This window comes from Solanum lycopersicum, chromosome 1 (assembly GCF_036512215.1).
Source record: "Solanum lycopersicum chromosome 1, SLM_r2.1".
Taxonomy (NCBI): Eukaryota; Viridiplantae; Streptophyta; class Magnoliopsida; order Solanales; family Solanaceae; genus Solanum; species Solanum lycopersicum.
In genome coordinates, this window is record NC_090800.1 from 77,116,931 (window position 1) to 77,130,106 (window position 13,176).

The window sequence follows — 13,176 nt, forward strand, 5'->3', positions numbered from 1 at the left end:
CATTTTGTTTATTTTCATGACTCCTTGTTGTAGTTTGTTAGATTCCACCCATGGTGGCTCCTATGGGATGCATGATGGAATGATTCCAAATGCAAAATATCAGCTCTTTGGCACCCTTAATTTTCCTGTAACAGAAACAGAAGCATGGAAGGAAAAGGTGATCAACTAAATCAAGTAACATATTATAAGTGTTCTGTTAATTTTGTTGCATGATATAGTTTCAGACTATAATTGGATTATAATACACGATAGAAAATATGAGATGACAGGTCTAATTCCATAGCATGATAAATATGGTAAGGGACTAAGGTTGATTCAAAATAAGCAAGTGGAAGAACTGAAACACAGTTTTTGTCTGTGCCCCTTGTTCAATTATATGTAGCGATTTTCTAATACAACAATCTTAAAAAGATGGTCTCTTCACTCAGTCATCGAATGTTGTGAGATTTGAAATGGAAACCACTATATGTGTCTCTGTTTACAAATGTGCTCATGTGGATGGGTGCGAGCATGTATGTATGTGTTTGTATATATATCTTTCACATGCCATAAAAACATAGATTTGGAGTGAAAAAATGTGTAGGACAATCTTAAAATGATGTGTGTGCACGTGGGCATAAAGGGAGAGAGAGAACGCTAAGGTTGGAAGAAAAAGTATCAAAATCTAGTGCCAGGTTATTGTTAGTAGGTGAAACCCTTTCAATAACTTCACTTCAAATTTGGTAAAGGAGAGTCTTCAGTTATCTTCTTTGATCCACACTCATATGAAGCTTCTCGTTCTTCCAGATTAGAAGGCTTCACATGCTGCTAACTGATAAGGAATCGGCCATGGATGTGCCAACCAATTTGGAAGCTAGACGGCGCATCTCGTTCTTCTCAAATTCATTGTTTATGGACATGCCTCACGCCCCCAAAGTTCGCAATATGCTTTCCTTTTCGTAAGTTTTCTGATTAAAACATTAGTTGTCAATTGATACGTAATCACAGTGCATCATGATACTATTGTGGGGATGTTAGTTAAAACTCCATCATGATACTATTGTGGGGATGTTAGTTAAAACTCAATTTATTCCTGTATAGTTTGTTGGTATTATGAAGCCTGTTTCAGAAAGAAAAGAAGATCAGAGATTCTGGAGAAAATAAATTTATGACTATCATATGAATGTTTTTAAGACTCTAAAGAGATGGAGTTAAGGTCATTAATGACAGAGCAAGGCTTGCTCTTTGTGGGAACGACACTAAAACATGTTATGTCTTTATATAAACTTTGGTTTGGTTTCATTTCCCTTGGAAATGTTCTCATACAAGAATCTAACTCTTGTTTAAGTTATCAGTAAAATGGATAAACTAGTCTTGCTTTATCCTTGTGAAATTGAATGATAGTTGTCTAGGAGCTCATCTGCACCCAAAAATTATATTAGGTAGAGTACATTTACAAAGCTAACATATAAGAAACACTATATACAGTTTAGTTGATACACTACATAACATTTACGTTTAAGACCCTCTACCCCCTCCATCTGGAACTTCCAAGAGCTTTACTGGAAGTATCTGTCAATTGATCTAAAATATGCAGCCATAGTATCCCTGGATTGCAACTTCTATCTAACAAACTGCCAATCAACTCAATGTGTTTAGTCCTTTAGTGAGAAGTTGTAGCTATAAGCTGCCTTTCTATTACAATATGACTTGATGATTGTTCTATTAACTCCCAAAGCAACTGCTTCAATAACAACAATTCAGATGTAGTGTAAGGCTATGGCCTATACTCTGCCTCACTGCAACACTTGGTCGAGCACCACATTTTTATTTTTATTTTAAATTTTCTCCAAGAGGCCATATTTCTTCCAATCAATCTACAATTCCTACTGATGTGGAACCATCACAATTTATCCAACTGTTGCTGTATGAACTTCATCCTCATACGGTAGGACTATCTGACCTACTCCTTGTAGCACTATTAAGGTACTTACAACATCTCAATGAGTGTCAATTGGAGAACCTAGAAATTGACTCACAACACTCACCGGGAAAGAAATGTCCGGGCTGGTAACTATAAGTTCGATTTGCAACCAATCAATGATATCTCCCAACATCTAGGAAGGGCTTCCCTCCGCTGGTACTAAGTTGACATTAGGATCCATTGACATTTCCATGGGCTTATACTCCAGTCTTCTAAGATGTCTAACACACACCTTCACTATGATATGTTTTTTTATAAGGTTAACCATCTTATTATCAATATGGGAAATTTTCCCATATACATGCAGTATACTAAAAAGTGGAGAATCTACAATTTATATGATGATAACGGCATGGATAACATAGATCATATATATGCTTTAGAAGAGCTTGATGGACACCAAATAAAGACATATTGTGTTGAAGGTCCATCAAAATGAAAAGGATGGAGAAGAAAGCTATGAGTGCAAGTGGCCATCTCTTAAATTCAAGAAATCACAAAAGAAGGCAATCAAACAAGGCCCTTATATAAATGAGGTTAAAATTGTCAAAAAAGTGTCTTCTTTATTTCCTTAGTATGTAGTAGTTTTATCATTTTGCAAGACTTAGATTATGAAAAATTCTTGTTGGAACATATCATAGCTCTCTCGACGACCGAATCTTTTAAGGAGATATTCTAACTTGACCCATCCCTTATCGACTCTTCACAAACCTGGGCCTACTCTCAACCCCTAAGAGTGGTGAAAACCAATTCCCGATGTAGTGCGCAAGGCCAAGGGTGCTCCGCTAGCCAATGGTAAATCAACAATTTGACTTATCTTCTCCAGCGTTGGTGGTATCTCGAAATCTGTGAACTCGAAAGTCACTATCGTTGGTTGCCAGAATTTGATCATCGAAGTAATGAGAAACTAATTTGCCCTCACATTCCGTAAACCAGTTAATGATCCCAAGTGCAGTAAAATTTCATTTTCATATGCCACTCGGATGTTTTCCCACCAATCGTTCAAAATCTGGGGGACCTCAGTTATCATCCGGATATTAGAGAGGTTTTGGTTGATTTGCATTTGAAAGAAAAGAGGTATTTAGTCCTAATGTCCTGAATCTGTTACGATTTTAATACTTGGATCAATCAATTATTTTCATACAAATATATGTCCTTAGGTTTTAAAGAGAAACCCATTGACAAAAGGGTGGCTTCCTAAATGCTATTGTCTCGCCCAAGGTGTATGCAAAATGTCTTATGTCTAGAGTAAGATTTTCCCCTAGATGATTGAGAGTGAGACTCAATAATTGCGAGAAGTAGCACAAACCGAATTGCACCAACTTTGAAACTAAGGAATTCAAGAAAGTTACACAGGAGTACAGGACACCCCTCCCGTGTGTTTGCGTACGGCCAAAGACTCGATAGGAAGTGGAAATGAGAAAGCAATAACAAGTAGTGTTTGATCAAACAAATAAGGAACACAAGTTCGGATTAGACTTGCGTCCTTTTAAAAAAAGCATGATTATAAATTAAAAAGTATAACAAATAGTGTATTTAAAATAAACAATTAATCGCCAATTGGAAAAGGCATATTACCACGTGAACTGGAAGTTTTTGTTGAAGATGCTTGCATGTTTGGGTCTCGGAAGGAGGTGGATTCAGTGGATGAAGTTTAGTGGATCAAGTTTTGCATCTCTGCTGTCAGATTCTCTGTCCTCATAAATGGTGCACCTAAAGGTTTTTTCCTTGCTAAAAGGGGTTTGAAGCGGGTAGATACCCTATCTCCTTTATCATTGTCATGGAGGGCCAAAATTACATGATAAAGGTGGCTTGAGAGAATGAACGCCTCAGGAGTTTTGAGGTAGCCAGAACTCAAACCTCAACATCAAATGTCAACATGGAAGTCACTCATTTACAGTATGCAGATGACACGTTAATATTTTGTGATGCTAATGAAGGAAACTATTGGTTTTAAGATCAATCTTGGTGCTGTTTGAAGGATTCTTTGCTTTGCATATCAAACGGAGAAAGAGTCAATTGTATTCTATTAATAATGTCTCTAATGTGGAGGAATTGTCTTGGATTTTGGGAGGGAAAGTAGGTTTTTGGCTACCATTTATCTGGGCATGCCCTTAGGTGCTAAATAAAGGCTTTGAACATCTGGAATCCCGTATTGAAAAGTGCGAGAAGAAGCTTACCTGATCGAAGTCTCAATATATCTCCTTGGGAGGCAGAGTCACTCTCATTAATTATGTTTTGGATTCCTTGCCTACATATATGATGTCCATCTTCCCCATTCCTGACGGGGTGATACAAAGATTGGATATAAAATTAGGAGGGATTTCTTATTTAAAGGGACTGAGGAAAATGATTCCACTGTCCGACATTTAGTCAAGTGGAACAAGGTTCTCTGGATCTAGGAAAAAGCAGAGCAAAGCCCTTAGACTAAAGTGGTTATGGAGGTATTCTCAAGAGCCTCAACCATACTGGGAAAAGTAATTCAAGCAAAATATGGGGTAAGCCTGTGGAAGTCCAGAATCTTGTGGCCTCTCTTGAAGATCAATACAACTATCAGGGTAGGCAATGACAATAAGACTTCATTTTGGGAGGATAAATGGTTGGGCATTACTGTTTGGAAAGAAAGAAATGCTAGATTTTTTGAGAGCAAGATGTCACGGACTTCTCGAATCGGACAATACTCCGTGCGGCACTTGACGGTCTACTCATGATTCTTGCACGATCTTGTAGACTCAAGTAAGCCTTCCTCTACTTGGATCGCTAAGAGAACTTAGAAAGAGAAAACAAAGACAGAATTTGGAAGAATTGACTAGTATATTATTAGTCAATGAATTGTTGGATGCTTTACAAAATACAATGACCCTACTATTTATACTACTCTAACCACTAAGAGTAAATAAATACAACTATACAAGCCCCTATGTTCATGCACTCAAGGCATGACTCTTAAGTCTTCCAAAAAGGGACTCCTAGCCTTGACTAGTCTGCCCCACGTTCTGCCAAGCCTCTCCAAGGCTTGAAACTGCCGCCCCATTGATTGCTGTAACAGCTGTAATGGCTGTAACTGCTGTAACAGCTGAAACTGCTGAAACGGTTGCCCCTCCAACTGCTGCCTGCCCCTTTGCCTGCTGGCCTGCTTGGGCAGTCTGCCCCTTGCGCCTGCTGCTGGCTGCCTGGACGGGTCGCGATCTGCCGGGGTATCTGGCGGGTCGTGACAAAGAGCTGTGGTCTTCAAAAGATCAAACTAAATTGTGTCAGGCTTTTTTGCTTCTGGTGCAAACAGATGTATTTAGAGGACACTGAATCCATTATAGATATCCTAGGTTCCTGTTAGGATTCAGATTCAGTTTTCTTACTTTTTTGACAGTAAATATGGTTTCCAGTGCAACCCATGCACTGGTCCAATGAATATACACAAATGTTACCTTCTAAAAAAAAAAATATGTTATGATTCTCCACAAAAATCTCCCAATCTTCTATATAAACTAAAATTTCATGGGTACACCAAAAAGAAACTAAAAATGAGAGGCTATTATTTAGGACTCGCACACCCACTCCCCGCTTTTTGGAATGAAATCAAAGTTTGGACTGGAGTTTGGCTCCTCATTTGTAGTTCTTCGCTCTAACCTTCAAACGACAGATGCCTTAGGACCTGCTTATCCACTCCTCACTCTCCAGATGTGGATAGGTTACCAAGACCATTAGTACACACCTGAATTACAGTGTTAAACTTTTGTCTAGATGTTGGTACAAGTGGTCAAACTACTGAGTAGACACTAGGTTTTTTGTACAACACTTCTTATGATAAAGAAAAAAAGTTTTTCTTAGTATCGAGAAGTCTATTAAGTCCCAACGTTCAGTTAGATTCTTGAGCTAACACAAAATTTCTGAAGTGATTTTGTCCTTGTTGAATGCCTTGAATTAGACCCGCTACAAACAGAAAGGACGGGGGTCTCGCTGATCTAGTTTAATGTATGCTATGGTCTGTACAAGGCCAGATTTAGCACATGCAGTCAGTGTAGTGAGCAGATTCATGGGACAACCAGGGAGAGAACATTGGCAGGCTGTGAAGAGAATTTTCCGGTACCTTAGAGGTACATCTGACGTTGGTCTCATTTATGGAGGTGATACTCAGTGCTTAGTTACTGGCTATTCTGATTCAGACTATGCTGGAGATGTTGACACAAGAAGATCGATGACTGGCTATGTGTTTACCCTTGGAGGATCTGTCGTCAGTTGGAAGGCAACTTTGCAACCTACAGTGACTTTGTCTACTACGGAAGCGGAGTACATGGCCTTGACAGAGGCTGCAAAAGAAGGGATTTGGTTGAAAGGGCTGGTTAGTGATCTTGGTCTGCATCATGATCAGGCTACGGTGTATTGTGACAGTTTGAGCGCAATTTGTCTAGCCAAGGATCAAGTCCATCATGAGAGAACCAAGCATATCGACGTAAGGTATCATTTTCTGAGAAGTGAGAAGAGAATCAAGGTGAAGAAAGTAGGAACTGCTGATAATCCTGCTGATATGTTCACAAAGCCGGTTCCACAGAGCAAGTTTCAACACTGTTTGGACTTGCTCAACATCAGAAGCTGTTAATTGCCCTGCGGGGCAACTCTGAGGAAGAGGGGGAGGCCTGGCACTATCATAGTGCGTCTGAAGAATCTGTTCGGAGAATTCAAGTCAAGGTGGAGATTTGTTGAATGCCTTGAATTAGACCCGCTACAAACAGAAAGGACGGGGGTCTGTTGTATTGGGCCCTTAATTTTCTGTTGATTCTGTATGTTGGGCCCAAGCCTGTTAGGGCGTAGCTTAGCACTATATATAGACGCTATGGGAAACCCTATTCTGTAATTCTGTTTTTGCCTCTCCATAATAAAACTGCTCCCTCTCTTCCCGTGGACGTAGCCAATTTATTGGTGAACCACGTAAATCTGTTGTCTTGTTTTTCGCGTTTATATTTTCTCGTATTATCTCAAATTCCGCACAACAGTCCTTATCTGTAGCGTTATTATTTCTTGGCCACTAGGATCGTTATAGAATTCTGATATACTGAACCTTCTTCTACTAGAATTGTGAAGATACTGAACTCTAGCATGAAGTGATATTTTTCTTAGATGCTGCTCTTTTCTCAAAACGAAACAAAACTTTTGACCTCATTGATGATGTCAACTTGTGTGATTGTCACAACTGATGACCTCGTGCCTGGCGAAGCTATAATTACATCAAATTGAGATTAAATCAATGCTATTATTTGTTCTAGTGAGTGGTTACTGCCCGAAATAAGGTGATGATTCAGTTGTAATATGACAAGCTAAATGCATTATGGATTGCTGCTCGAAGTCAGTCTGGACAGATCTACGGAATGATGATGGATGTTAGTTTCTCTCTTTGGTGATGATTGCATGGAATCTAGGGGAGCTTGGAACTGTGGTTTTACTGGAATTGAAGAGACGAGTTTTAAAGAAAAAACTAAAGATGATTTTATAGGAGAGATTAGTATGATCTTACATGTCTAAACTCTCAACAGAAAAAACCTAGTGTTAGACTTAGTCAGTTAGATGAGTGGTCTTTTCCCTGGTATGCTTATTCCCTTAGCCTTCATCTAGTAAATTATTATGTTATCAAAACAAATTTATATGTGTTCTCCATGAACTTGCAACCATTGGGACCTAGTTCACTTCGGTTTACATCTTTCATCTGTGTGCATTATGTCATAGAAGTCAATTACTTTAACTTGGACCAGTTGACTTCTTTTCTCTAATTATATGTGATATTTTTTCGCTTTTTAGTATTTTGACACCTTACTTCAACGAGGAGGTTCTTTTCTCAATAAATTCACTGGAAAGGCCAAATGAAGATGGTGTTTCTATACTGTTTTATTTGCAAAAGATATACCCAGGTTAGCTTTCTAATTGTAAACCTAAGCATGAAATGGACTTACCTTGACCTATTATGATTCCAAATTATTCTTTATGTCTGATTCAATATGAAAATCCCTTAAAGATGAATGGGAGAACTTCCTTGAAAGGGTTGATTGTCTCACTGAGGACGGTCTTAGGGGTAACACTAGATTGGAAGAAGAACTCCGTCTCTGGGCATCATATAGAGGCCAAACATTGACTAAAACAGGTATGGTTAGCTTTATGCTTATTCTGACCTTCAGCAGCAGCATATTTTCTTGAGAAATTTCTTAATTTGGATGCGATTGATCAATTGTATTAATCAGTACGAGGTATGATGTACTATCGGCAAGCTTTGGAACTTCAGGCTTTTCTTGATATGGCAAAGGATGAAGGTTCGTATGAGAATTATTTCTATTCTTCCCATCATCTTGAAGAGTAGAGTTTGTCATGAATTGCAGTTTCTACATATTTTACAGAGTTAATGAAAGGCTATAAGGCTGCCGAATCTAATACTGATGAACAGCCAAAAAATGAGAGGTCCTTGATGTCACAATGTCAGGCAGTTGCAGACATGAAATTTACCTATGTGGTGTCATGCCAGCAATATGGCGTTCAGAAACGGTCTGCTGATCATCGTGCTCAAGACATTTTGAGACTAATGACAAAGTATGATCCAGAAAAAACAACTTTGGTTTATTTTATGTTTTAAGTGTTTACTTTTTCCTTTCTAAGTTTTATTCCTTGTGTTTTTTGTAAGGTACCCTTCTCTTCGAGTAGCTTACATTGACGAGATTGACGAAACTGGCAAAGATAAATCAAACAGGACTGGTGATAATAAGGTTTATTATTCAGCCCTCGTGAAGGCTGTACCAAGGTCTGTGGACTCGGCAGAGCCAGATCAGAAGTTAGATCAGGTACCTGTTGCAGGTGTTGAATTGGAACATTATGCATCACCTAGAAGCTAAAACAGATCACTTTTTCCTATTCTAGTTTCCCTTTTCTTTCTGGTTTGCCTTTTATTAAGAGTGTCATAACAAGAGTTCATCTTAAGTTCTATTGGTCCTTGGATGTATGGTCCTGGTTTGTGGACTTCCTTTTATATAGTTTAGTTCTTTTGGCTGGATTGCATCTCTGCAAATTATTTTTGTCAATCTACATAGAGTTTGTGCTTGGATACTGAGAATCCGTACAATTGTTGCTGGAGATTATAATTATATACACTGTTCCAAATCGCACAATTGTTTCCCGAGATTATAATTATATATCTCTTCTCAGTTACAAAAAGTAGGTAAAATCTCAAACTTTTATTCATCAGCTACAAACTGTCTCTTACGTTGTAGATACATCTGCATTTTCTGGTCCATATATTACTTATTCTCTACAATCAACTTCTGAAATATTTTTGTCTAGGTTATTTATCGAATAAAACTTCCTGGGCCTGCTATATTGGGAGAAGGAAAGCCAGAGAATCAAAATCATGCGATTATATTTACTCGTGGAGAAGGATTGCAAACAATAGATATGAACCAGGTAGGTATCTGATACGATTCTCATTTACTATGAGAAAAAGCTGGCATGTTTGGTTTGACGCCACATTATTACTTTTTCAATCAAAAGGATAACTACATGGAAGAAGCCCTTAAGATGAGGAATTTGTTGCAAGAATTTTTGAAAAAGAATGGAGTGAGAAATCCAACTATTCTGGGATTGCGGGAGCATATTTTCACTGGCAGGTATGGAGATGGGCCTTTCTAGCGAGCCAACAACTTTTTGTTGCTACAATGGGAATGGAGAAAGATTATACTTGTGCATGAGAATTTCGTCTTGACAGTGAAATGTAATTTCTTATGAGCTAACGTTTTGATTTCTCGATGCAGTGTTTCTTCACTAGCATGGTTTATGTCAAATCAGGAAACCAGCTTTGTTACAATTGGGCAAAGATTGTTGGCCAATCCATTGAAGTAAGTAGCCAAGAACTAGTTAAGATGTGAAGTATCAACTCTTTTGCTGAGTGCCAACTTGAACTGTTATATGCTAGTAGAATTTTGCTCTCTCTTCTTTTCTGTTTTCTGTTCTGTAAGTAGCCTACTGATTACAGGAGTTATTTACTAATGCACTGAAATCATGCTTTTCTTCTCTCTTTTCTCTCTCCGTTTATATCCATTTTCCTTGTTCTTAGTCCCTTGTGTAGCCAGAGGCTAAATATCTGATATTTAGTACTTGAACGCCTTTTCATGTCTAGTTGCCTAGGTGAACTACTTATGAAAGTTAATGAACCTTCTTCTAGGTTATCCTACTTGTCGCCCTGTGACTAAATTTTACTTGGTAAGGTTTGATTACCTATTTGTAATCGTAGGATAAAGTGATGTAACATCCTATTTCAAGCTTAGTTGCATGAATTCTGGATCATAGTAATGTGCATATGTCTTTTCATCCTAGTAGGTCAAAAAGGTTTTACTGACATGAAGTTTCTCGTCTATTTTGGATGCTTTGTCTCAGAGTACGTTTCCACTATGGTCATCCTGATGTATTCGATAGATTGTTTCATTTAACAAGAGGTGGTGTGAGCAAGGCTTCCAAAGTCATCAACCTAAGTGAAGACATATTTGCCGGTATTTGAAAACCCACATACTTTGACACGTAAATCCTGTAGTTTTCTCTACTCTTACAAATTTTGTTGCATCTTTTAGGTTTTAATTCTACCCTGCGGGGGGGTAATGTTACTCACCATGAGTACATCCAAGTTGGTAAAGGAAGAGATGTTGGCCTTAACCAAATTTCACTGTTTGAGGCAAAGATAGCTAATGGAAATGGTGAGCAGACAATGAGTCGTGATGTATACAGGCTTGGACATCGATTTGATTTCTTCCGTATGCTATCATGCTTCTTCACCACTATAGGATTCTACTTTACTACCTTGGTACTGCTCAACTGCTTCTCCAGTTTAGACTTCCATGATAATAACCGGGTTTATTCTCTTTATAGTCAATCTAAAAAAAATGTATCTTCTTTGGCAGATAACCGTCATTATTGTATATGTATTTCTTTATGGTCGGCTGTATCTTGTCGTCAGTGGGCTTGAAGAAGGATTGAGTTCACACCCAGCTATTCGAAATAATAAGCCTCTTCAAGTTGCTCTTGCCTCTCAGTCTTTTGTGCAAATTGGCTTATTGATGGCATTGCCCATGATGATGGAGATAGGCCTTGAGAGGGGCTTCCGCAATGCCTTAACTGATTTTGTGCTGATGCAACTACAACTTGCTCCTGTTTTCTTTACATTTTCTCTTGGAACAAGGACCCACTATTATGGGAGAACATTGCTCCATGGGGGTGCTCAATACAGAGGCACTGGTCGTGGCTTTGTTGTATTTCACGCTAAATTTGCTGAAAACTATCGTTTGTACTCCCGAAGCCATTTTGTCAAGGGAATTGAACTGATGATTCTACTTCTTGTGTACCATATATTTGGTAGATCATACAGAGATATGGTGGCATATGTTCTTATAACCGCATCTATATGGTTCCTGGTTGTTACATGGCTCTTTGCCCCATTCTTGTTCAATCCTTCTGGATTCGAGTGGCAAAAGATTGTTGATGACTGGACAGACTGGAACAAATGGATAAACAATCGTGGTGGTATCGGTGTATCCCCAGAAAAAAGCTGGGAATCTTGGTGGGAGAAAGAACATGAGCATCTTTATCATTCAGGGCTCCGTGGCACTGTAGTGGAGATATTATTATCATTGCGCTTTTTTATATATCAATACGGACTTGTATATCACCTCACAATTTTGAACAACGAAACAAGTTTCCTGGTACGTCCTTAGTTTGCATTTCAGTCTGCAGAAATGATCAACTCAAGTACTGACTCCTTTTGTTTCTGCTGCATATTCAGGTTTACGGTGTGTCTTGGATTGTCATTTTCGTGATATTAGCAGTAATGAAGGTGAGTTCTAAAATGTCAATTTTGCTTGCTGCACTTCTGGTTATGCACCAGTGGAGTGTGTTTTTGAGGCTTCGTAGATACTCTCTATGTTATAACAATGTTTTTCCTTAAAAATCCAACTATTGGTAATTACTGGGATCAGATGATTCAATAAAATGTAGCCAACGATGGTCAGTTTAATTGAAGTATGATTATGATTTGATTTAAATCAGTCGATTTCTGAACTTCTTGACTTGTGCCCTTTACCCGAGGGCAGACTGCAAAATCATGGGAAGGAGTAGTTTGCTTGCTTTTCCTCCGTCAATTTTGCTTGCTGCACTTCTGGTGTTTGTGCTTATTAATGTTTTGGCTTGCCTTTCTTTTGTTCATTGCAGGTTGTGTCCGTCGGAAGGAAGAAATTCAGTGCTGATTTTCAGCTTGTGTTTCGTTTGATCGAGGGCTTCATTTTCCTCTCCTTTGTTTCCCTACTCATCAGTTTGATTGTTATTCTACACCTGAAATTTCGTGATATTATTGTTTGCATTCTCGCGTTCATGCCTACCGGTTGGGGAATGCTTATGGTGAGTGCCACAAGCATTCCTTTGTGTCTTAGACACTCTCTTTCGTTCTTCTGTGCAGTCTTCATCCTGCTTTCATTATTTCAGATTGCTCAAGCTTTGAAGCCTTGGATTCGACGTGGTGGCTTTTGGGGGTCTGTCAGGACACTTGCCCGTGGTTATGAAATTATAATGGGTTTGCTCTTGTTCACGCCCATTGCATTCTTGGCTTGGTTTCCATTTGTTTCAGAGTTCCAAACCCGAATGTTGTTCAACCAAGCATTCAGTAGAGGTCTGCAGATTTCTCGTATTCTTGGTGGACCAAAGAAGGATCGTTCCTCCAGTAACAAAGAGTAGTTTTCAATGCTACTACTCATTGGACAGAAGAATAGATTCATGTAAATATTATGTATCTTAGTTCATGTACACAATTTCAGGTAGCTTGTGTATGTAATATAGTTTCTGCAATTTGTCCAGATGATTTGTACAGGATACATATTTTAGTTCAAAAGGAGAGGGTTTGGTATGGAGTAATTTATTAAAAGCTTGTTTGTGGGAATTTCCTTTTGTGTTTTCAAGTCCTTTTCACTTGGTGAGTAAGATTATAATATTCTTTTAATTTAATATCATACAAAATTATTTATTATTTGTTCCATTACACTTTTTAACGTGCATATGGCACGGTTAAGTTTAGTTTATGAAAAAATATGTTTACTAAAATTGAGGAAAATGACTTTTTAAATGAATATCTAGTAATATCGGTTTTAGCTCCATTTTTATTTTGTTTTTTGGATCTGATTGTTTGGTACGTAGGATAAGATGAATAA

At 38.3% G+C, this 13,176-nt stretch overlaps 1 protein-coding gene across 4 annotated transcripts in view; it reads left to right on the top strand.

The window, feature by feature from the left end:
* Positions 1-12,995, top strand: part of LOC101254331 (callose synthase 2) — a 30,743-nt gene extending 17,748 nt beyond the window's left edge. For all 4 annotated transcript variants that reach the window (XM_026031249.2, XM_069291663.1, XM_069291664.1 and 1 more), the window contains exons 28-43: positions 34-157; positions 787-938; positions 7,754-7,863; positions 7,968-8,093; positions 8,191-8,259; positions 8,344-8,533; positions 8,625-8,781; positions 9,278-9,397; positions 9,485-9,600; positions 9,745-9,828; positions 10,367-10,479; positions 10,558-10,787; positions 10,885-11,682; positions 11,763-11,813; positions 12,188-12,373; positions 12,458-12,995. In XM_026031249.2, coding sequence (XP_025887034.2) covers positions 34-157; positions 787-938; positions 7,754-7,863; positions 7,968-8,093; positions 8,191-8,259; positions 8,344-8,533; positions 8,625-8,781; positions 9,278-9,397; positions 9,485-9,600; positions 9,745-9,828; positions 10,367-10,479; positions 10,558-10,787; positions 10,885-11,682; positions 11,763-11,813; positions 12,188-12,373; positions 12,458-12,706 — 2,875 coding nt within the window. In that variant the 3' untranslated portion in view covers positions 12,707-12,995. The remainder of the gene's footprint in view (positions 1-33; positions 158-786; positions 939-7,753; positions 7,864-7,967; positions 8,094-8,190; positions 8,260-8,343; positions 8,534-8,624; positions 8,782-9,277; positions 9,398-9,484; positions 9,601-9,744; positions 9,829-10,366; positions 10,480-10,557; positions 10,788-10,884; positions 11,683-11,762; positions 11,814-12,187; positions 12,374-12,457) is intronic.
* The last annotated feature ends 181 nt before the right edge of the window (positions 12,996-13,176 follow it).